At 54.4% G+C, this 24032-nt stretch overlaps 1 protein-coding gene across 3 annotated transcripts in view; it reads left to right on the top strand.

Annotated features, from left to right (window-relative positions):
• Positions 1-299: 299 nt before the first annotated feature.
• The window catches only part of FOXO6 (forkhead box O6), a 92718-nt gene continuing 68985 nt past the window's right edge, over positions 300-24032 (top strand). Inside the window, exons 1-2 of one of the 3 annotated variants that reach the window (XM_065421786.1) lie at positions 744-823; positions 932-1154. In XM_065421786.1, coding sequence (XP_065277858.1) covers positions 1092-1154 — 63 coding nt within the window. In that variant the 5' untranslated portion in view covers positions 744-823; positions 932-1091. Of the gene's footprint in view, positions 1155-24032 lie in introns of all 3 variants that reach the window. The other 2 variants (XM_065421787.1, XM_065421785.1) reach the window with 2 other exon arrangements.

Genomic DNA, 24032 nt, shown 5'->3' with positions numbered 1-24032 from the left:
AGCCCAGCCGTAAGGAGGGGGCAGCCCTGCCTGCCGCCGGAGCCCTGCCCTCCCAGCCCCCGATGACCTGATCTCGCCTCCTCTCCGTGTTCCCGAGGGGGCCGGCGTGAGAGAGCCGGGCTCAGCGCGCCACAGGCTGCCCGGCTACTTGCCCAGGTGACCAGCTGGGATCCCCGGACTTGCCCGCAGCCTTCCCGTTGCCTGCCCGGGAGGGCTCCTCTCCCGCAAGCCGCCCGGGCTCCGGAACATCTGTTGCTGACTGAACAGCCTCCCCCCGCTTCCCAGCCTGGCCCCGATGGATGCAGCCGCCCTCTGCAGCCCCCGCCAGCCATGCCCTTCTGGCTGAGCCCCCCGGCACTGGGGCCGTTCCTTACGGGGGAGCTCCGCGCCCGTCCCTGCCTCGGGAGCCCCCATCGCGCAGCCCCCCATCTGAGCTCTCGCGTTACACTGCTGCTGGCTGCCATGGGGCTGGGGCCATCTGCCTCCTAGGTGCCGGCGCTCGGCTTCGGACTGCTGTGCATCCTCTCCCCGCTGCCGGGGCCTCTTCTCCCCTCCCCGCTGCACTCCAGGGTCGGCCCCGGGGGTTGCCGTCCTCTCCCGCCCCCTGCCTCTGCCGTGAGCGCTCGTCCCGGTCCGCTCCCCGCCGTCTCTCCCTCTCCCCGGCCGTGCAGAAACCTGCCGTGACTCCGCGGGGGAGGCGGAGCGGGGGGAACATGGAAGAGAAGCGGCAGGCGCATCAGGTTGAAATCGACCCGGATTTTGAACCCCAGAGCCGGCCCCGTTCCTGCACCTGGCCGCTGCCTCACCCCGACTTCCCCGGGGAGGAGGAGGACGGAGGTGCGGCGGCAGCCGGTGGCTCCCGAGCCCCCGCGGCCGGCGGAGCGGCAGAGGGCTCGGAGAACACGGGAGCCGTGGCGGATCGCAAAACCGCTTCGGCGCTGCCTTCGCTGGCGGCGGATGTTGGACAGCTCCGCAAGGCGAAGAACTCGCGGCGCAATGCCTGGGGCAACCTGTCCTACGCGGATCTCATCACCAAGGCCATCGAGAGCTCCCCGGAGAAGCGGCTCACCTTGTCCCAGATCTACGACTGGATGGTCAGATACGTCCCCTACTTTAAGGATAAAGGAGACAGCAACAGCTCTGCCGGCTGGAAGGTACGTACAGCCCCCGCCTGGGGCCAGAGCTGTGCCCGCGCCTCCCTGCCCGCAGGCGCCAGCCAAGTTTAATTTAAATCCATGTGTGCGACCAGGGAGGCTGTGTTGAATTAATCTGTGTGGTCAGGGGCTGCGCCTGCAGCTGCCTATTTCCATGTAGGGATCGGACAAGTTTCTCTGTCTGTGCCATCAGAAAAACCTGCTCGGTCCCTGCTTGTGACTAGAGTTTCATTAAGGCGACACATGTGATGTGGGGGCCATATCAGTGCATGTGTGGCTAGGGGACGGGCAGCTTGATTTCGCTGTGTGATCAGAGCTCTCGTTTTCATCTAGAGCTGGTATCGGAGAAATTTCTTATCTACATTTGTGCATCTGCATATAGGGGAGCAGCAAGTTTTCCCAGCTTCTCTAGGGTGGGGAGAGAGAAAAGGTTCTTGTTGCCTTGTGTGTGTTAGCAGGGAGATCCCTACCAGGCTAACTTGTCTACAGTAGCTCCCATTCACCTGTTCACCCATTCTGAATGGCCTGGAGGAGGGGTCATTCTGGCCCTGAGTTCTTGCTGCCCTTGTGTTATAACTGCCCATGCACCTGCCCATCTGGAAAGGACCCTGGGCAGCAGAAGCAGGGAGGTGCTTGTGTGTGCATGACTCTGTCTCCTGTTGGTGTGAATTGAAACCTGATTCAGATGAATGACACCCTTCCCTCCCTTTTTTCCATGTGGTTATGTTATAAATCTTTGTTCTTGGGTTGCATTTTAGAGGAAGGAGTCTGAGAACAAGGTCTGGGAGAGAGGGGAGAAATCCATGTCTACTTTATCATATGAGAAGTGACTGGCTCACCTCTGTCAGATGCTGGCAGGGCTAGTGGCCAGCAGAGCTGGAATTAGACATGTGACAGGGGTCTTGGCTCCGGGTCTGTCAGGATAAAAATTGGTGCTGTGCTGGAAGCCGTCTTTGCCTGCCATATGTAAGCATTAGAGCATTATTAATTACAGCGCTGCCAATCCCCAGCACTGTGTGTGTATGGGGGGGAGGGGGTTACATGGACGATCGGGATTTGCCCAGCAGCATAATGTGCTTCTGTTGCGTGGTCAGTAAGGTGAGATCAGGGGAGTCCTGTCCTACAGTCGTAGAGCTAAATATGCCTGCTTTGCCCAGAGTGGCTGTAGCATTGCTAAGTGTCTGACGGCAGCGAGGCAGAAGGCTCTTCACAAACAGGTGTGCTCCATAGAAATGGCTTTGTGAGGCGCCTTTCACTGTACATGTACAGAGCAGGGTTTAACTCTTGCAGCGCTGTGAGGAGGAACAGGCACTGAGGACTTTCCCCGCAGAAGGTGCTGTGCTTCCCTTCCCTCATGTGCGCGCACACAGCCCTCTGGTCTCTGGATTTGGTTTCATTGGCAGCACTCCAAGCAGTTGCCTTTGGTTTGTTAAATATTTCTGTCAGCAACCATCGATCCCCTCATACTGTGTTTTCCTGTGGAGCTGTGTTACGCTGACACTCCTGGAGCTAAGCGGTGGGGGGAGAGGCTGTGCTGAGCTCAGTCGCACCTGCCGGCTGAGGTGTTGTCTGTCACAATATCTTGCCCAGTAGGAAAGGGCACTTGCACAATGACGGGCACTTGGAGACACACCTCGTGTTAGCAACACTTGGCAGAGCGGAGAGATTGCCTTGTGTCTAGATGGTGGCAGTAAACTAGTAGGTGGTTTCGCTTTACCCCTCCCCTAAACCCTGTCACCTCCAGTGTGATTAGTGGATAACAAGCAGTGCGTTAATTAATACCAGGGCTGCTGTGGGATATGGGCCAAACTCCGTCCTGGCATTAGCAAACCCAGCTCCCATTGGGGTCAGGAGGAGTTGGGCCCATTTCTGTCCTTGCTGAGCCTACCCCCACCTCCTCCTAATAACTTGTAGGCTGGGCTGCTCTAGCCCCAGGGGATGTCATAGAATATCAGGGTTGGAAGGGACCTCAGGAGGTCATCTAGTCCAACCCCCTGCTCAAAGCAGGACCAATCCCCAACTAAATCATCCCAGCCAGGGCTTTGTCAAGCCTGACCTTAAAAACCTCTAAGGAAGGAGGTTCCACCATCTCCCTAGGGAACCCATTCCAGTGCTTCACCACCCTCCTAGTGAAATAGTGTTTCCTAATATCCAACCTAGACCTCCCCCACTGCAACTTGAGACCATTGAGCCATGTCCCTGGCTGCTCTGAGACCTTTGTGAAGAACTAACTCCAGTAGCTCAGGTGTGCAGATATGCTGGTGGTCACTTGTATTGGCAGGGTCCCTGAGGTCCCCACTGAGAACAGGCCCCATTGTGCTAGGGGTTGTGTAGATGGGCTCTGCCCCATAAAGCTTATGCTTTATGTAGCCGTGACAGACAAAAGAAGGATTGTTATCCCCACTCTTCAGATGGTGGAACAGAGAGAGGCAGTGACTTGCTCACGCTGACACACAGAGTGTGTAGCAGAGCCAGGAATCAAACCTAGATCTTCTGAGTCCCAGTCCAGTGCTTTAACCTTAAGCCCATCCTCATGGAGAAGGAGCCTAAATAGAACAGAGGAGAATGAGACTGTTTTACAGATCTGTGCCCAGGAGAAGCTTCCACTGTAAAGGAGAAAATTGTAGGGTGATGAGTACGCGGGGAACTCTGACCAAAGAGCACATGAAATCAGTGCTTAGGGACTGGTGGCAGACATACCCACTGAAGTATCAAGGGAATTCCCAGTGAAGGGCCAGAGACAGCACAAGGTGGCTGGGGAAATGTGTCCCATACTGGAAAGGTGTCTGAGAGCCACAAAATTCCATCACTGGAGGATGTGAGCGCTGGGCTTCCTTGGGGAACTGAATGTTATTGGGTGCTCCTAGGCAGCTGCCACGTTCCACCCCAGAGGTGGTTGCATTTCAGTAGTGGATAAAGAGATTCCCTTCCTATCCCTTTGTCAGCTCTTTGGGATGTTTGTGTTATTTAACAAGTGTAAAAAATGCTGTATGATCTCCAGATGCACAGGCTCCTGGAAGGATAAAGGATTCTTATTATTGCTATGGTGGGAGGGTAGAAGGGGGCTTGGGGAGGGTGGGAGCAGTGGTGAGGAGTTGGCAAGTTTGCAAACTATGAGCTTGCTAGAAGGAGACTGAGAGGGTTGAGGGTTGTGTCTCTAGTGGCATGGTGCTGGCACTGATCTGGCATATGGGAGGTGGAAATTGCCCATGAGCAGAAGCTTTTATCCCAGCTGGTAAGAGCGCTGGCCGAGGGTGGTGTGTGGGCTGAGAGCCAGGTTTGGAGTGGGGCACAAAGCCTTTCCTTGGAACATGCTAGCACCAGGGGTTGAGCTGCCTGCAGCTTGCAAGCAGGAGGAACGACCAAAGGGGGTCCCTGTGGGACGTGGGAGGATTCAGACCAGCACAGTGGGGCACTGCGCAAACCACTAGGGTGGAGCTGGTAACAGGTTTGGGCTTGCAATCGTGTGAACGTCGGGATGAGCAGCGACTTTGGCCTTGCAGCAGTAAGGGCTTGAATGTGACTCTTGCTTTTGCAGCCCAACCTTGGACTAAGGGGCTTCCTGTCTGGAAAGCAGGTGTCCGAATCGGGAACCATCCCCAGCATTCCCTCCAATGTACCTCGCTGTCTGTACGTCACGGCCCCCTGCAGCCCACGGCTAAGAGGCCAGACAACTTCGTAGCATGATGGGCTGGTGCTCTCTAAAGCATCCACTAGGGAGCACTTGTGCATGATGCAGCTTGCTCTGCTGCTTCCGTTCCCCACCCAGAGACTGGAGAGCATCTCCTGATCTGCCCTTTGGGGCAGGGAGGGTCTCCCCTACCTTCTGGAGAGGGCCACATACCCTCACAGCGCCGCGTGCACCTTATAGCAGCGCGTGGAGCCAGTGAGCAAAGATTCTGTTGTGTTGCTGCCAGCCCCGAGGGGAATCCCTGATTTAATCAAGCGTTTGCATGAAAGGGGCTTCATCTGGAGCATGGTCTCCTTGTGGGAGCATGTTCTCCCTGGGGAATGACACCCTGAGACAGGCATGCAATCTGGGAAAGAGTGACTCACCTGGCCAGATGTGGCTGCTGGACCCCCCCTCCCCCCACACTGCCCCCCCCGTTTGAGGTGGCTGCTATAGCCACAGAGATGATGGGGGGAGGGGGGGAGTAACCCCAGCAAGGAGCCAGTGGATCCCACAATGCTGCAGCGAAGCTGGGAGCATGGTTGGAGCCAGGATGGGCTCTAGAGCCCCAGCACCTGCCTTGAGGGAGAAGAGGATCGTGCACTCGGAGAGCCGAAGTTCTGGGGCCTCTCCCAGCTCTGCTCCGCGGAGCATAGGGCAGGCCGGTGGACTCCTGCCCAGGACACTGCTGCTGCAGCTGGGGAAGGAGGCAGGAACAAAGGATCCCTCAGGTGCTCAGCCATTTTGGGGCATTAGTGGGCAGTTCGTCTGGGCAGACCTGTCCGCCCTGCTTGGCAAAGGGATCCCAGGCAGCCGGGTGCGTTCCATGACCCAGAGGATTTGGTAAAGGGATTGGGGGTGAGTGCAATTTGCCTCCTGGGCCCTGGCCAGAGGAGACCCGTCCCCGTGGATGGCAGGTAGTTCCCGCCCTGGCTCGTGGCGTTTCTGTGCCTCTTGCCCAGGCTGAGAGCAGGAGGGTTTGTCTGCAGTGTGGCACAGCTGCAGTAAGTAACGACTCATCTCCTGCAGCCTCGTGGTGACATTCAGACCGTGTCTGACACCTCCCAGCTGTCGGCAAGCCGCCTGCCCAGTTCCTAGTGTTGCAGTTAGCGGGAAGGCCCCATAGTGAGCACGAATGCAGCAGAACACCTGACAGCAGCATTCCCTGGTGCACATGGCCCTTTGAATTTGGGAAGAGCAGGGTTTCCAATACCCCCCCCCCTCCAGCCAGGAGCCCTGGGAGGGTACATGGCTCTCTCCCTGTCTGTATCAGGGTACTCTGGACCCACATTCCCTGCCTGTGCTTGCTGTCGGGGGGGCTGTAGCAGCCCCTGTGTGCTTTGGATCAATGTGCTAAATACCCCTTTGGTCTCCTTGTCCTTCTTGGGGTGGTTGCTGAACCTCTTGGTCCTGTGCTCCCCCAGTGATCCCTGCATGCACCGGAGGGGACCGCTTTCTCCTTTTCTCCAGCAGCCGAAGAAGCAAGGCTGCTATGGAGCTGTGCTAAGCCAGGCCACTGGGCTCTCTTGGCTGGGGTCAATGAGTCCTGCGTGTCCAGCAGCAGCCACACCTGAACTGGGGGTCGGAGGGTGTTGGTTTGTGATCCTGTGAAGTGCCAGTGTGCCAGGGGTTCAGTGGCAGACCTGCTGTCTCCCATGCAGCACCCCATGTAGCGTGGCAGGGAGCCTGGCCTGCTTGGAGCTGGCACAGCGTTTCTCTCCGCCCTCTCCCTGAAATAAAGACCGGTTCTGCTCCTTTAATCTGCGGCTGCGAGTGGGGGCTGGGAGGGAGCTGGTGAAAGGCCGAAGCACACACCCCACAGTGACAGCCTCTGTCTGCACCCTGTTTCCCAGGCCTTGCCCCGGACACTGTCCTGTCGGGTCCCTAACCCCAGCCTGCAGCACAGCTGCCTTCCTCCCCCTCCTGCCCCAGCAGAGCCAAGCCTGGCTCCCCGGGAATGGCCTCCCCTCGACACACAGCCCCCTCCACCGTGCTAATGGCGCTACGCTCCCCTGACTGCCCCGTCTCCTGGCATCAGTCTTGGCGGCGGGCGCACCTGGAGTAGCAGCCAGACAAGCGTGCAGTAATGAGCTGCTTATTGCAGAGGTTGCTCTTCCCCCTCCTGCCCCAAGCCTGGGAGAGGCATCCTGGCTCTGAAGCGTTTCATTACCGACAGCAGTGTTGGACGGGGGTCTCGGATAACAGGGCTTTGCCTTTAATTAGCTCCCTGTGCAAGTGTCTTGATCCCTGTGCATTGCCCTGAATGAGGGCGAGGCTGCTGAGAAAGGGGTAACTCTAGCCTCATTTCCTGGGTGACTTGCCCCAGGCTGCGCAGTGCTAGACCTGGGAGTTAAATCCTGACTCCTGACCTCCTCTGCCCACTGGACACCGCCCCCCACCCTGAGCCAGGAATAGAAGTGCAGGGCTCCTGCTCTAACCACTAGACTGGGCTTCCTTTCAGAGCCAAAAACCAAACCAGGAGTTCCAGCTTTAACCCCTTTTGGAGCTGGGAACAGAGCACAGCAGTCCTGACTCCTACCCTGCTCTAACCACTAGACATGCAGCATTTCTCCTCCCCACAACCACACAGAGCCATGCTTGGAGCTCGGCAGAGCTATTGTTCGGGAGGGGGCTCTCCAGGATTTGAATACGTCTTTCAGGGCCAACCTGCTGCGTATGGCGACTAAAGGGAAGGTGGGTGTCTTTGGGAATCTCTCCTGCACGCACACTGCTCCTTGGTCGACCTTCGGGCATTCTTTAGCATTCACTGCCGTTTCCTCCTGCCCCAGACCTGGGCCTGACACGCACCTGTGCACAGCTTTCCCCTGCGCAGGATGATCGTTTCAGTGTCCTTGGGGGAGGGCTGAGTGGACTTTGCCTCTGCAGTGAGAGAGTGCAAGCCCAGTGCACAGGGATCTGAGTTCGGCTGGTCTGTCTGGAAGCCTGCGGGGGAGATGACAGACTGCTCAGAAGCGGTGTTCTGCCCCTACCCGAGCCTAAGGGCGGGAAGAGCTGCTGGAGCAGCCAAATAATGAGAGCACATTTCCTCTCACCTCCTGGAGCCTCTTTCATCCAGTCGTCTCACACAGCACTTTGCAATCATTAACATCCCCTCCTATGGAGTGGGTGGCAGTAGCCCTGCCTCACATTTGGGGAAACTGAGGCACAGTGTTTAAATGACTTGCTCACAGTCAGAGTTTGGAATGGGACAGAGGAGTCTTGGCTCCTCGTCTCCATTGTATTCAGCCCTCTAGGCTGTGCTGCTTCCAGTGGTTAAAAGGGAGCTCTGCTCTGGAGTCCCGCTCAGGGGCATGTCCTGGGGACCCCCAGTATGTGATGTGAGTGGCAGCACACCCCCTGTGCTGTTATGCCAGGCACGTGCGCCGGAAACTGCTGCTTTTTCCCAGTGCGGGGCAGCCAGTGCCTGTGACTGACAGTTCTGCTTAATTAGGGAGTTGTTATTTTATCAATTCCAAAGCGCTTGAAGTTTTCTGCTCCAGCTCACGCTTTCCACTTGTTAATGGGAAACCAACACCCTCCGTCAAAAGGCAGCAGCTCTGATTCTAAGTTTGATGTCCAAAATATAACACTCAAGCAATCAGCTGGTGGATGGCTGCTTGATGTAGCTCTGACAGTGCCGAATGCCTTCCTTTCTGAGCCCTCCCTGTCCCATGGTGCACTTTGCCCTCAGCCGAACAGCACTGGAGCCATAGGCAAGTGGGTGGCTCAGGCCAGGGAAGGCTTGCATAGGGGCAGGGACAATTGCTTGGGACATTTCAGCTTGGGCTGAGTAAAGTGTGGCCCCTCCTACCCCGCTGCAGGGCAAGAGCAAGGTGAGTAATGCAGTGGACCTTATAATGTGATGGATTCATTTCTAGAACACAGCGCCCCCTCCCAGGAGGGTGGAGGAATGACAGGTAGCAGTCCACTGCTGCCCATTCCCTGCTCCTCCCAGCACAAAGCACCAAGAGCTGGCACTGCGTGGAGAGAAGGAGCCCTTCGCGTCTCTGCTTGCTTTGAAATTCTCCATGCACCCACACCCGCCATGAGGGTGTTTTGGGGGCTTGGTCCGCATGCCATTATCCCGGGTTAATGAGAGGTGTGATTTTAAACCTGTTTAGTTAAACTGCTGTAACCTCCTATGCAGCTGCTTTTATGTGGGTATAACTTAGATCTGTCAGGAACTGATTAAGCCCTTGGAGGTCTGCATGGGGGTTAGCAAAAGGGGCTGAAAATTGCACATTGGGAGCAGCTATCTCCTGTAGGCAGGCAGGGTCTGCACCGCTGAGAGGTTGGAATGAGGGGTGGAATGGCTGGAGTGAGAGGTGGGGCAGGGAGTGAGGGGGTTAATGGGGAGCTGGAGAGCTGCTGAGCCTGGGGTGCCTGGCCCTGGGCAGCCCTCATTAGTCCAAATACTCTCTTCCTCTGGCCCCCTCCCTGGGGAAAACGCCCTCGCCTCTCTTGGGCCCATGCTGCACCACCCGGGCCATCCACCAGGCTCCAGGTTGTTTCAACTTCCCATTAGCCCCTGTGCAGCTGAGAGCAAAGTTACTTTTGCTCCTGGGCAGCCGGTTCAGCAGTAACGGCTGGCCACTGTGGAGTCCCCGTGCCTCCCTTACTCCACTCTCCTTCCTCTCCATATGTGGAGATCATTCCTCAGTGCTGCAGGACATTAGCGAGCTCATTTTTCATGGGTGCCAGGTTTGTATTATTTTTGGTGGTGCTCAGAACATCCATAGGACAGACTGGGGCAACCGCCCCGGACCCTGTGCTTTGGGGGCCCTGTGCTTCAGGGGGATGCAGGGTCCAGGGTGGCCTAGGGGGTTAGCAGGGGACGTGGTGCTGGCAGTAGTGAGCGACCCAGCCCCAACCCCAGGCCACCCTGCCAGCTCCCAGTGTCGCTCAGGGGAGGGGGCAGAAGCTGGAAAGAGGCAGGGTGGAGGCTTGGGGAAGAGGTGGAATGGGGGCGGGGAGGGAGTGGGGCGGGGCGGGCTGGGGCCGGGTCGCTTGCTGCTGCTGGCACCAGGACCCCCACTAACCCCCCAGGCTGCCCTGGACCCTGCGTCCCCATGAAGCGCGGTTGCCCCAGTCTGTCCTATGGATGTTCTGAGTACTCTAGTCGCATCCCTTGGCCATCCTTCAGAGCTGTGTGTTGGTGACAATGCCTCTCGAAGTGCGGGGAGGGATGGAGCCAGCTCTTCCTGAACCCTGGGGTCTAGCTGTGTGTGGGGGAGCCCGTTAGCGGTGGCAGGGGCAGGACAGCTGGGGTATGAGCACAAGAAATCCTCACTGGAAGGGCTTCCCTCCTCCCCACAGCGTTTCTCTGGGCTCGCGGGGAGGTTTTCAGCCGTTTTCCCCTCTGAGTTGCTTCTCATGCAGCGCTAACTGCTGAAGTAACACAAACCTGCTAAATGGTCCAGCTTTATGATAACATAAAAATGATACTACAGCAGTGAGTGGGGCTTTATTAACCCCTAGGGAGAGGCTCCAAATGAACAGCTTGCTCTGCTCTGAGCTCTCTTTTTCCTTTATTTTTAATAACCACTGGAATATAAACTACACTTCAGCTGCTGGGGCCTAGAAGGAGCACTTCCAGGAGGTCGCTCTCCAGCAGTCTGCTGCTGCCTCTCCCCCGCTCTGTCTCTCTTCCTCGCTCACTGCAGCCTGACACTGGGAGGCAAGTGCCAGATTCCTGGGCTGGGAAATGGATTTCCTGCCATTTGGAATTTTACTTAAAAGGCCTTGTAAATATTTTGGATGGACTCTGATCAGTTCAGGCTCAGCACGGTGGCTGCTCTGAGCTCCTGGACGCAGAAGGGCCCAGGTCATTAAAGGTGCTGAGGTACTAGGAACGGGCCCCAGGATCTGCTCTGTGCTGCTGCCCTTTGGAGAGTGATTTCTGGGAGTGGTATCTGTGCACCCTGCCTACTGCTCTAGGGCCACATTCTCAGCTGGTGTAAATCACCGTCAGTCCATTGAAGCTCATGGGGCTACATCATTTTACTCCAGCCAAGGATCTGGCCTCTAGTTTTAGATCTCCTCAGTGGGGGCAGGGAGGGGAGCAAGAGGGAAACCAGGAAAAAGCAGGGTCCCCCATCCTCCCTCCACACACAATGAGGCTGGTGTGCTTAGACCACTGGACTGCCTTCTGTCTCAGCGGTGGTCTTGTGCTTCATCTGCCCCAGCGAAGAGCCTGGAGAGAAGCCTCACAGACAGACAGTGTCCCATCCCCCGAGTGATTTGCAGCACGTTCTCACGGAGCAGTATGTTCCATCTCCTGGCAGGCCAGCGGTGGTGGCAGAAAGGCAAGGAGCGTGGATTCCTTCGGAATAGGTGGGGCACATACCTTAGGACGCAACAGATCCTCCCCTACTGCCTGTGGAAGGGTGGGCTGCTCTGTTCTCCCAGTACCCATCAAAGGTCAGGTTTTAGGAGCCACCCCCATTTACCTCTTACATCACTTGCACCTCACCCCCAGTTCTGGTATTCTTTTATTCTAAGTGGAGCTGGTACTGCCACCTTTAACTAAGTTTGCCCTTTCCATTAGAAGACCCTGTTTTCAGTTCCTTATAACTTTGCCAAGCATTAGCCGTTTGGGCTGAAGCTTTCCACTCTGGGTGTCTGCCTCAGGCTGAATGTTTTGGAAAGTTTCAGCGAAAACAGTTCAGCTGCTTTCCAGAATGAAATGAGGGAAAATATGTTGTTTTGCTGATGTTAAAAAAAATCATCTGTTTCTATAGAAGTGCTAGTGCCTCATGCTTTATACCCGGGACGTGGAGTTTATCAGGGGGCTGAGCCTAGTGGCAGGGATGTCTTTTACTGTTCTCATGGGAAAAACACCCACATTTGGCTAAGTTATAAACTGCTGAACAATCACAGTTTGCACATGCTCAGTAGAGACTTGTTAGAACTTGGCAGCTCAATTCTCTGTAGATTCCTCCTGCACTCAGCATGCTGCAGGCCAGGCCTGCAGTGGCTGAACAGGGCTTCCCCTGTAATTACTTCTCCCAGCTGTTGGGGACTGATGCGACTCTGGGCACCAGAAAGGAGGGTAGGGAGAGGTGTCCTCTGTGCTCTTAGTGCTGTCCTGCTGTCTCTGGGGCAAGGTGGGGGAGGAGGCTAGGCTGTGTGATGACTGCAGAGGGAGGGAATATGAGCTGGGCTGGGGGCAGAGGGAGTCAGTTGGGAGAAGCAGCCTGGGTGGAGATTGGGACTGGGAGCCAGTGGGGAAAGACTAGGAACAGACAAGGACCTGGGTTGGAGGGAGACTAGGACTGGGTAGGGGAAAAGCCGGGGACTAGGATGGGGAGACAGGACATTGGCCAGGGTGGAAGGGGTCAGACATGGAGACACCAGCAGCAGAAGGGTCTGTGGCCAGTAGAGCAGAGGTCTGCACAGTGGATTTCCTGCTGACCCATGATGTCAGTATGATGCCATGTGATGGAATTGGGGGGTGCTGCCTTTCCAACCCTGCTGCTGTGCCCCCCATGGCAGCACCCTGTCAGGAAGTAGGTTGTTGCCCACACAGCTGTGTTTATTTCCCCCTCTCTGTCGGCAGTGGGCTGTCCTGTCCCTGCTCACATTACTTTTAATTAGCCAGACGCTTCCTGTCCGCTCCTCTCTCCTGCTGAAGGTGCCTGGCTAGTGCGAGGTGAAAGGCACTTTGGGTTACAGAAGGACACTTGGAACAGGTTACCCGCTTGCTGCTGAAGCTCATTTTGGACGGCATCTGTTCATTATTATGTGTTGGCTTGGCCGCTTGCCAGCAAGGCAAGCCGAAAGCCCGACACAGACATTGCTTTCACCCGGCGGAGGAGAGAGGCTGCTCTCGCTGTCTCTGCCTCACCCCAGGAAGGGGGAACACAGGCGCTCACTGTAGAAGCAGTCGGGATCAGGGCTCCATGGTGCTGGCGCTGTGCAGTCACAGAGGAAGGCATGGGCACCCTCCCCTTGCAAACAGGGAGAGTCCAGCTTCCCAGAGCAGGGAACAGCAGCAGCTAATGCCTCCCCACAAGCCCTTGCTGAGGTAGGGGAAACTGAGGCACAGAGCAGCAAAGCCCACATTTAGCTGAGGGGCGAATAGACCCCGGGAGTGTTGGCTCCTTGCTCTAACTCCCCATGTGGGTTAATGTCTGGCAGGGAGAGCTGAGTTCTTGCAGTCCTCTGCCTCACACACTCCACTGCCTGAGCACCCACCACGCCAGCCTGTCTTCCTGTTCTCTTCCCAGCATCAGCATCTGCCTCTCTCTGGTTCTGGAGAGCTGCATCCCGTGCCGCTGGCTGGAAGCCTCATCATACGCCTCAGTCCCTGCACTCCTCCCGGCTGTGTGCTGGGGGCTGGGATCAAGGAGAGCTTTCCTAGCGTGGATCCTGACAAGGCTGAGGAGTCGAGGGAATGGACCAGCCCTGCTCCCGGGTTGAGTACCTGGCTCTGCGTCTGCTGCTCACTGCCTCTGGTGCGTTGTTATAGCAGGACAGCCTGGAGACGTGGCTCATCTCACTGCTCCCCCAGACCCTGCATGTCCCCCACAGCCCTGCCCGGGGAGTGGTTGGGAGGCCTCCGGGAGCCAGCACAGTAGTGGTTGTTGTGCAGCACTTGGGGATGATGGCAGGGTCCCTGTTTTCCTTTGGTGTGGGAAGAAGGGCAGGGGAGTCACTGCCCATTGGCCCTAGGTGGCACTGGGCTGGGAACGCCAAGATCTGGGTCTGTCCCGCTGCCGGTGTGGATCCGAGAGCAGGGGAGGCCAGAACATGTGTATTCAGCAATGAGGGAGCTGCTCGGTGTCAGGGCTGAGTGGCAAAGCAAGCAATGGCAAGAGGCCTGTGCCAGGCCAAACCCAGGCCTGGCCTCAGCAGCTCCAGCCCCCGGGAGCACTCACCCCCACCCCCAGTGCCGCATGCATACACTCACAGGAGAGGGGCAATGTCACTTCTGCTATCACAACTAGGTGCTTTTTCCAGGGCCCATCACCACGGTCTCTGGGCATTCAGCACAGATCTGGTTACAACACATCAGTGTGACACACATTCAGTACAAAGTAAATACACCCCACGTGATTGTGCCTCCCTCACGCTCACTAGTGCAGCCTCCTGTGCACACACATTGTCATACCTGCACACACGAATGTGCACACACTCACCTGCGTGCACTTTGCTCACACACACTTGGACATACACTCTAGCACTCCCATGTGCACACACAACACTAATACCCCCATTAGTACACACAAGTACACACATTACACACTGAAATGCCCATGTGTACACAAGCACATATTACACATTCCCCACATATTCATATGCCCACATGAGCACCCCCAACACACAACGTACGCACCACCATCTGTGTGCACACACATACACCCAGCATATTCACCCTGTGTGCTCACGACTGCCACATATACATGCTCACCCCTGCCCCCTTGTGCATTTACACACCCACCCACTGTCTATCTGTAGAATTGCTTAGTGGGTGTGCACAGAAGATACTGGTAAATATTGTGACAGTCAAACTGGGTGAATAACTCAGGAGTCTGGCTCTTAACCAAACCTCCGCCTGGGCTGACCCCACCCTCCTCTGCCCCTCACCCTTTCTTTGGGGGGTTGGAGGGGAGAGTTCCCCATCTCTTCAGGGGGCTGAGAAAGGAAGAAGGAGCCTTTTTGTAGAGCTGTGGGTATCAAAGGGGCTGGAGCTCAGGGGTGCTTTTGAAGAACATGCTGTGTCTCGGGGAGCTCAGGGGAGGCCGAGACAGAGAAGCCGAGCAGACACCTTTGAATTTGCTCAGAAAAAAAGGGTTCTTAGAAGCCGCCTGCCACCTGGCGCGATGCCAGCGATTGAGACGCGCCGAAGCAGACATGCCAAGCTGTAATTGCAGACAGACTCGTTCAAAGAGACGAGACGTTTATTTTTAACTTGTGTTAAGGTAATGCGCTGATCTCCAGACTGCAGGTTCAAAAGTTCACTGCCCCCAGTCCCCCCACCCCACCCCCAGCATTCCCTGGGTTTGGTCTTGCAGTGAACGCGCAGTGTTCCTTTGCCCCAACGCCCTCGCGTGCAGGGCGGCTCATCTGGCATTTCTCTAGACACCCCGTTCCTCTTCTGAGCAGCCTTTGTTGTCTCCCAGGGAGTCTGGCTCCTTTCATGTGGGGCGGGAGGAGCAGGCCCTCCGGGAACTGAACTCCAGGGAGGAGCCTCGGACCCCCAGGGTCGGGAGGAGATGGGGGCATGTGAGGCTTTGCCAGCTTGGATTCCTGCCCCGCAGAGTGCGGCCTGCAGCTGTGGTCAGCGCTGCTCCCGGCCGGACAGTCCCGGCATGGAGGGTGCTAAGGAGCCATTAGAACTGAGAGTTCTCGTGGTTTATTAGCAGAGGGAAGGGGTGGGGGTTGTTGGGAGCTGGGCTTGAGCAAGTCGGGGGGATGCGGGCCGGTGTGCAGGGAGTGTGACCGGGAGCCAGGAACTTGACACTGACCCCAGGGTGACCTTATGCAATTCCCTTGCCCTCTCTCCGCCCTGAGGGGGACAATGCTCCTTGCACAGGCCTGCACCTCTGGGCAGATTGTCTCTCTCAGGGGAGGCAGGTAGCTAGGCCCCCACCTGGGCTCATTCGTTCCCTCACGTCTGACACTGACTTTTATCCAAGGGCAGCTGGCCGTTCAGCCTCCTGCTCTCACCTGACTTCAGGGGCCCAACTCGAGTTGTCTTCAGTGTGGCCCACAGCTTTCCCCGCCTAGGCCTGCACGCCAAACCCGGCTCTGGGAAAGCGTCTTGTCTTTCACGCTGACAGTCCTGGGCTGCCGGCCATTCCCCCACCCCACCATTAGACAATAACCCGGCTGGGGCGGCTGAGAATGAGGAATAGCTGAGTTAGGGGAGCTTTCCCCTCTGCCCGCCAGCAGGACTATACGGCTGAAGCCGCAGAGCCCCATAACATGTCTATCTTAGAATGGCTGCGTACCAGGGTGCCCCAGAGAGCAGGCCAGAGAACCAGACCCTCAGCCTCCAGGAGATTCCCACTGTTCAGGGTGCTCTCCCCACCCTTTTGTCCCCTGTCTGGTGGGGAGAAAGAACCTTAATCCCAGAAAATCTCAGCTTCTGAGTGCAGAGAGTGATGCCTGTTCATCATCATCCCAGTGCACTTTATGGCTGTGCCCCCTTCAGTGTGCTGCAGCAGGGAGCTGCAATCTCCATTGAGGACCTGCTCGGGCAGCGCTTGGGCAATATGGAAATGCAGCCACCGCTGGGGGGCAGGGCAGCAGACAGCAGGTTTCACAACAGTGGGAGAGCGACAGGGAGTTTGGGGAACCCAGCTCCTATAAAAAGTGCTCTCGTACCTTAAAGGGCACAAAAGCTCACCCCCAAAGACCCCACATGGTCAAGTGCACGGAGCTCGGTTTATTAATATCCAAATGCAGTGCGATTGCAGAATCTGCATGTGCAGAGATGGCCAGTTAGACATCATCTGTGTGCTCTCTTACCCAGTTATGTGTGCACCTGGAGTGGACTAGCAGCTTGTGCGCATTCTGTGTGTGCTGAGGCAATTCTGAAAACCTGGCTCAGAATATTTTCACTTTTTATTTTAAGTTAAAATACATAAAGCTCATCACTGTCTGGACATGAGAGTGGCTCATTTCTAGGCCGATTTCTTTGGTCTCTCTCAAATTAACCACCGCTATGGAGACAGAGATGTAATCAAAGGCATTATTAAGTGGCTAAATAGTTGACCAATCAGTGCCAAGAACAGGAATGTGATAATGAGGCTCTGTCAGGTCTGCCTCCTGCCCCAAGAACATCTGATAAAATATTCTGAAAGAAAGCTGGAGCAGAAATGCTTTATGATGCACTGGCTTTAAACCTGCAATAATAATAATTAGTAAACTATAATCCTTCCCTCTTTGTTAGCCTCCTATCCAAGGATCTCGAAACATTTGACAAACATGAGTTAATTACACCTCACAACAATCCTGAGATGTAGGGGGAGTGTCTGTCTGTCCGTCTATTCTCTGCTCCTTGGTTGGTCATTGTCAGCAGTATCTTGGATGTTCTCCAGACTCAGGAAGCAGGGTTCTCCTTGGTTTTGTTGAGGTGTCTTTTCTTCAGGTGGTCCTGATCCTCAGGGTGAGTATGATGTGCGGACAACATGGCTGGTTTGCCTGGTGTGGGTGGCGTAGTTATTCCCTTTGAAATGTGCCAGTCACTCTTGTTTGGATTCTACTTCTCTCCCCCTTGAAGGGGAGGGAGCCATTTGGCACTCCTGCCAGGGCATTCCTTCTGTTGCTATTTCCTGGTGCATCACACTCGTGTAACTACTTTGGGGTTAATTGCCTTCAACTCAAGAAGCTTGTTAGACGTTAGCACTAAGGGCTGTGATCCTCTGCTTCCAAGTTGCTGCATCTGGTGACCCTAATGGAGCCTTGTGAGGTGTGCTGCCATGTTCTCGTCATGCTGAACAGGGAGCCCTTGAATCTGCCCAATTTTTTTATCAAGGTCTTTGCTTTTTCCATCAACTTTCCTGCTGACCTACTTGAATGTATTTTAAAGAATCCTTATTGCGGTTGCAGGAACAAACCATCCCGATGTGTAGAAAGAATAGTAAATATGGCAGGCGACCAGCTTGGCTAAACAGTGAAATCCTTGCTGATCTTAAACGCAAAAAAGAAGCTTACAAGAAGTGGAAGATTGGACAAATGACCAGGGAGGAGTATAAAAATATTGCTCATGCATGCAGGAGTGAAATCAGGAAGGCCAAATCACAATTGGAGTTGCAGCTAGCAAGAGATGTTAAGAGTAACAAGAAGGGTTTCTTCAGGTATGTTAGCAACAAGAAGAAAGTCAAGGAAAGTGTGGGACCCTTACTGAATGAGGGAGGCAACCTAGTGACTGAGGATGTGGAAAAAGCTAATGTACTCAATGATTTTTTTGCCTCTGTCTTCACAAACAAGGTCAGTTCCCAGACTGCTGCACTGGGCACCACAATATGGGGAGAAGGTGACCAGCCCTCTGTGGAGAAAGAAGTAGTTCGGGACTATTTAGAAAAACTGGACGTGCACAAATCCATGGGGCCGGATGCGCTGCATCCGAGGGTGCTAAAGGAGTTAGCGGATGAGATTGCAGAGCCATTAGCCATTATTTTTGAAAACTCATGGCGATCAGGGGAGGTCCCGGATGACTGGGAAAAGGCTAATGTAGTGCCCATCTTTAAAAAAGGGAAGAAGGAGGATCCGGGGAACTACAGGCCAGTCAGCCTCACCTCAGTCCCTGGAAAAATCATGGAGCAGGTCCTCAAGGAATCAATTATGAAACACCTAGAGGAGAGGAAAGTGATCAGGAACAGTCAGCATGGATTCACCAAGGGGAAGTCATGCCTGACTAACCTAATTGCCTTCTATGATGAGATAACTGGGTCTGTGGATGAGGGGAAAGCAGTGGATGTGTTATTCCTTGACTTTAGCAAAGCTTTTGATACGGTCTCCCACAGTATTCTTGCTGCCAAGTTAAAGAAGTATGGGCTGGATGTAAGGTGGATAGAAAGCTGGCTAGATCGTCGGGCTCAACGGGTAGTGATCAATGGCTCCATGTCTAGTTGGCAGCCAGTTTCAAGCGGAGTGCCCCAAGGGTCGGTCCTGGGGCCGATTTTGTTTAATATCTTTATTAATGATCTGGAGGATGGAGTGGACTGCACTCTCAGCAAGTTTGCCGATGACACTAAACTAGGAGGCGTGGTAGATAGACTAGAAGGTAGGGATCGGATACAGAGGGACCTAGACAAATTAGAGGATTGGGCCAAAAGAAACCTGATGAGGTTCAACAAGGACAAGTCCAGAGTCCTGCACTTAGGACGGAAGAATCCCATGCACAGCTACAGACTAGGGACCGAATGGCTAGGTAGCAGTTCTGCAGAAAAGGACCTAGGGGTCACAGTGGACGAGAAGCTGGATATGAGTCAACAGTGTGCTCTTGTTGCCAAGAAGGCTAACGGCATTTTGGGCTGTATAAGTAGGGGCATTGCCAGCAGATCGAGGGACGTGATCGTTCCCCTTTATTCGACATTGGTGAGGCCTCATCTTGAGTACTGTGTCTAGTTTTGGGCCCCACACTACAAGAAGGATGTAGAAAAATTGGAAAGAGTCCAGCGGAGGGCAACAAAAATGATTAGGGGTCTGGAGTGCATGACTTATGAGGAGAGGCTGAGGGAACTGGGATTGTTTAGTCTCCAGAAGAGAAGAATGAGGGGGGATTTGATAGCAGCCTACAACTACCTGAAGGGGGGTTCCAAAGAGGATGGAACTCAGCTGTTCTCAATGGTGGCAGATGACAGAATAAGGAGCAATGGTCTCAAGTTGCAGTGGGGGAGGTCTAGGTTGGATATTAGGAAAAACTTATTCACTAGGAGGGTGGTGAAGCACTGGAATGCGTTACCTAGGGAGGTGGTGAAGTCTCCTTCCTTGGAGGTTTTTAAGGCCCGGCTTGACAAAGCCCTGGCTGGGATGATTTAGTTGGGAATTGGTCCTGCTTTGAGCAGGTGGTTGGACTAGATGACCTCCTGAGGTCCCTTCCAACCCTGATATTCTATGATTCTATGAATGTGCACAGTAGGCCATGGTGTGGTGTGTTTGAGCTGATAAAGCAAAGGGAAGTGCCAGGATGATTCACGGGTGAATTGTGGACCATTATTTGTTATTAGCTCATCTAGGAGCTAGGTGAGCAAACCATGATTTACAGTAAGGTGTTACTGTGATTAGGGCGATGATTTGTTTATGGTAGCACCCACAATGTGCTAGGCGCTTCCACACTGGCAAGAAGGCCTGGTCCCTGCCCTGGGGAGCTCACAACCTACGATTAAAACTGTACAAGTGTTAGTATATTGTTACTCAATGTGTTGTGCAACAGTGCAATGTAAATTGAGAAAATGTCATAGGAATCCACTAATAAGAAGTCACATTCCCCATTTAATTCAAAGAGACCTGCATCAGCGTGGGAACATCAGGAAACATGGCTCTACAATGAACCACATAGCAATGTGTGAAAGTGGTCACGAAGAGCCTTCTTTTCAAAAGTGCTGAGCACCCATAACTCTAGTTGGAAGTCAATGGGAGCTGGTGCTGCTCACCTGATTAGGCCTTTTAAGCTGGGGCTCTTTGTCATCCCTTGAGTGATATATGTACAGAATAGCTGCTCATTCAGTGGCTTCTCTCCTGTGCCGTAAAATCACACTGCATGAGATCTGAAATGCTGAGCACGGTCCAGGTGGTTACCTGTGTACTGAGAACAGAACCCGAGAGATGCTATTCTAGCCATGTACCAGTGCTTCCATCCAAGATAAGGCAGCCAAATAAATCAACAATTGATACAGGAAGGAGAAAGCAAAAGAACCACTGAAACCACATGAAACTGACTTTGTATTTAAGACCTACCTGTACTAAGTGTCCAGTTTTTGCTGGGCCCTTGGATGGCTGCCTAATGCAGGCTCCTTTGGGTGTGTGTGTGTGTGTGTGTGTGTGTGTGTGTGTGTGTGTGTGTGTGTGTGTGTGTGTGTGTTTTAACAGTAATCCCTGCAGTTCTGTATTTAGATAAAGAGAATCAACCTGCATGCTTCAGTGCATAAACTAAATGCCAAAGGGGAGAGGAGGCCCCCCCACACACGGACAGTGCTGCTCAATGCTAGGTGGCTTATAATAGGGGAGTTTTGCCCTCCCATTAAGGTATCATTGGACACCATCAGCTGTTGGAAGTGGGTTGGTTGCATGATCTGATGTTGTACAGCAAGTCCTATGTTCCTAAACGCTAAGCAAATACAGCTGCATGTGGCAGCTTAATAAATAGGACTTGGTTGGGTTGGGGTCTCCAGGTGAGAGGAGCATCTTTGCCTCTTTAGCCCCTCCATACTCTGTACCTGGCGTGCGGGGTACATGGAGAGCTGCAGAGAGGCGATGGACAAGTTTGTTCTGGAGTGACAGGCTGATAAGCCCCCCAACCTCTCCCCCTTTTTTTTTAGACTGTCAAACCTACGTCTGTCCCAGGGCTGTGAGACAGCATTTTATTGCTGTATGCTTGATGGCTGCTCCCGGTTCCTCTGCTGCTGTGATTTATCTCTGCACTTTGCACTGATTGGATTAGAAGTTTAAATGCTAAGAGTGCATAACAATATATTTTTCTTATTAATATTAAAAAATCATTATTGGATTTTTTATAGTTCTGTTTTGAATTGAATCCCCATGTTTGATTTATTCTCTCTCCTAGAGTAGAATTTAATGCTAATAGGAACAATCATTGCTTTGTTTTGAGGCTTTGACTGTTTGGAAAACTTTCACTGCAAAGGGAAATTACAGCATTATTAAGAGTCCATTAAAAAGGGTTTGTCCATTGCCGGCTGATACCTGCAAGCTGGAGAGAAAACAAAAAAGTAAAGACAAAGAGCCTGTTTTGCAAGGCTCTCTCCCTGTGCCCTTCCCGGGGTGTCACATAATTATCATGGCAATTATTATAATCAACTCTATTATGTTACAGGTATTAATTGCAGGTCCCACTGGTGAAATTTCCTATGGGACGCCAGGCTAATAATGTGTGTAAATCACGGTGGAGCATGATTTTATGTTAATCAGTAAAAGGAGAGATTGTGTGTCTTTGTGGTTTGTTTTTATTAAGTGAAGCCTTGTCCTCACTGATAAAAAAGGTAGTTTCTTGTCTTGGGTGAACTAGTGCTCATGAGCTATCCTGAGCAAAAAGCCCAGCGAAAGCCAGGTGCTTTGGTTTTACCAGGAGGTAAAAAAGGCGAACTCAGCCCTGGTGCTGGCCTGGCCTGGCCTGGCCTAGCTACTGTGCGCCAAAATGGATGTGTCTGGTCTGCGCTGTGTTTTTACCTCGGGACAGCTCACGTGCATTGCAGTGAGGTGAACTTTTCAGCGGTGTAGGCAAAGCTGAGACCCACTGAAAGGGGCCTCAGGTGCAAACCATATGTCTGCTGTTAAAATGCTATTCTAGGGGGACCAGATGTCCCAATTTTATAGGGACAGTCCCGATTATTGGGTCTTTTTCTTATATAGGCTCCTATTACCTCCCACTCCCTGTCCCGATTTTTCACACTTGCTGTCTGGTCACCCTATGCTTTTCCCATGCTGCCAATGTGGGCCCCGATGCTGCAGCTGGATCTACTCTGGCAGACCCTTGTGTGGGGCTGCCCACATCGATCCAATTGCAGGATTGAGACCAGCCCCAGGGAGTATTACAGAGGGAGAGATTTATTTCTTTGCTTTCTATCGCATCGGCTCTTGGGCTCCTTCTGCATCGTACTGCATTTGGACAGTGCGAGCAGGCCAGCTGGGGCTGTAGACCGCCTGGTTATCCTACTGCTGAGGCTGAATTCACAGCACGCAGAGGGGAAGGCTCAGCCAAGCAGAACTCTGCTGTCACAGATTTTTTTTAAAGCCGTTTCTCTTTAGATTGCGGTTGGTGTGAACTTTTTTTAAACAAATTCTAAAATTGAAGTCTAGACCCCTTGCTCCGTGTGTGTTATCTGAATTACAGGAGCCCCTGTAGGTCTGTGTTTGTACAGTGCCTAGCACAGTGGGTCCTTGTCTATGACTGGGGCTTCCGGCAATAAATAGTAACAGGCCCCAGCTGAGATCGGAGCTCCAGTTCACTGGGCACTGCCCAGCTCCATGGGAACAGACTGAGGAGCTTAGAGGCAAAATAGACCAGACCGAGGTTGGGAGGTGGAGATGAGGCTCAGAGAAGTGACTTACCCAGGGTCCCACAGCAAATTGGTAGCAGAGCCAGGAACAGATCCAAGGACTCTGAACCATGGTGCCTCTCCAGGGAAGCCAGCTTTGGAGGACCATATGGAGATGTGGAGAGAGCTGGCGTGGCCCTTTCGGATATGAAGCCAGGCTATCCACGACTGGTGAAAGGGATAGGGTTGCCAACTTTCTATTTGAAACCGAACAACCTTGTCCTTCCCTGAGGCCCCGCCCCTTCTCTGAGGCCCCACCTCCCTCCCTTTGTCACTCACTCTCCCCCACTCTCGCTCACTTGCTCATTTTCACTGGGCTGCGGGGGGTGGGCTCCGTCTGGGGCTGTGGGCTCTGGGCTGGGACCGGGGATGAGGGTTGGGGTGCAGGAGGGGGCTCCAGGGTGGGGCACGGTGTTGGGGTGTGGGACAGGGTATGGGCTCTGGGCTGGGGGTGCAGGCTCCGGAGTGGGGCCAGAAATTAGGGATTCAGGGTGCGGGAGGGGGCTCCGGGCTGGGGCAGGGGGTTGGGGTGTGGGAGGGGGTGCGGGCTCCAGCTGGGGGTGTGGACTTTGGGGTGGGGCCGGGAATGAGGGGTTTGGGGTGCAGGAGGGGGCTTCAGGCTGGGGGATGGGACCAAGGGGTTTGGAGTGTGGGAGGGGGCTCAGGGCAAGGGGCTGGGTGCGGGAGGGGGTATGGGGTGCGAGCTCCAGGAGGGAGTTTGGGTATGGGAGGGGGCTCAGGGCTGGGGCAGGAGGTTGGGGTGCAGGAGGGGGTGAGCGGTGCGGGGTCCTGGCGGCGCTTACCTCAGGAGGCTCCTGGAAATGGCTCGCATGTCTGTCCGGCTCCTAGGCACTCAGCTCCCGCAGGTGCCGCCCCCTCAGCTCCCATTGGCTGCAGTTCCCGGCCAATGGGAACTGCAGAGCTGGTGCTCGGGGCAGGGGCAGTGCGTGAAGCCCCCTAGGAGCCGGAGGGACATGCCTGCTGCTTCCGGAAGCCGGGTGGAGCTGGGTAGGGAGCCTGCCTTAGCCCCACTGCGCCGCTGACTGGACTTTTAACAGCCTGGTCAGCGGTGCTGACCAGAGCCGCCAGGGTCCCTTTTCGACCGGGCGTTCCAGTCGAAAACCGGATGCCTGGCAACCCTAGAAAGGGAGCTGTGTTCTCTGTGCAGCCTGCCCCTCCCAGGCGTGCTTCCAAGCCAGCTGATTCAGGGAGTGAAGGGCAGGCCTCAGGAAGGTCAGAGGTCACGTTTGGTTTGGAGAAGCATCCAAAAGTTTGGTCTGCATAGGGGCAGCTTTATTTGAATGATCCCTCCTGGCTGTGCCAAGGGCTGGAGACAAGAGGGGTAGATTACTCCACAGCTTCTCCTGCCATCTCATGGCCTGTTGGCCTGCTCCAGCCCGCCCAGTGGAACATGCTGGTTTGGGACCGTGCTGAGCTGGTGTTCAGCTCGAAGTGTGGGTGTGACTGAGCCCAGGCCAAGTC

This window comes from Emys orbicularis, chromosome 23 (genome assembly GCF_028017835.1).
Source record: "Emys orbicularis isolate rEmyOrb1 chromosome 23, rEmyOrb1.hap1, whole genome shotgun sequence".
NCBI lineage: Eukaryota > Metazoa > Chordata > Testudines > Emydidae > Emys > Emys orbicularis.
This window is presented reverse-complemented; position numbering and strand designations above follow the sequence as displayed.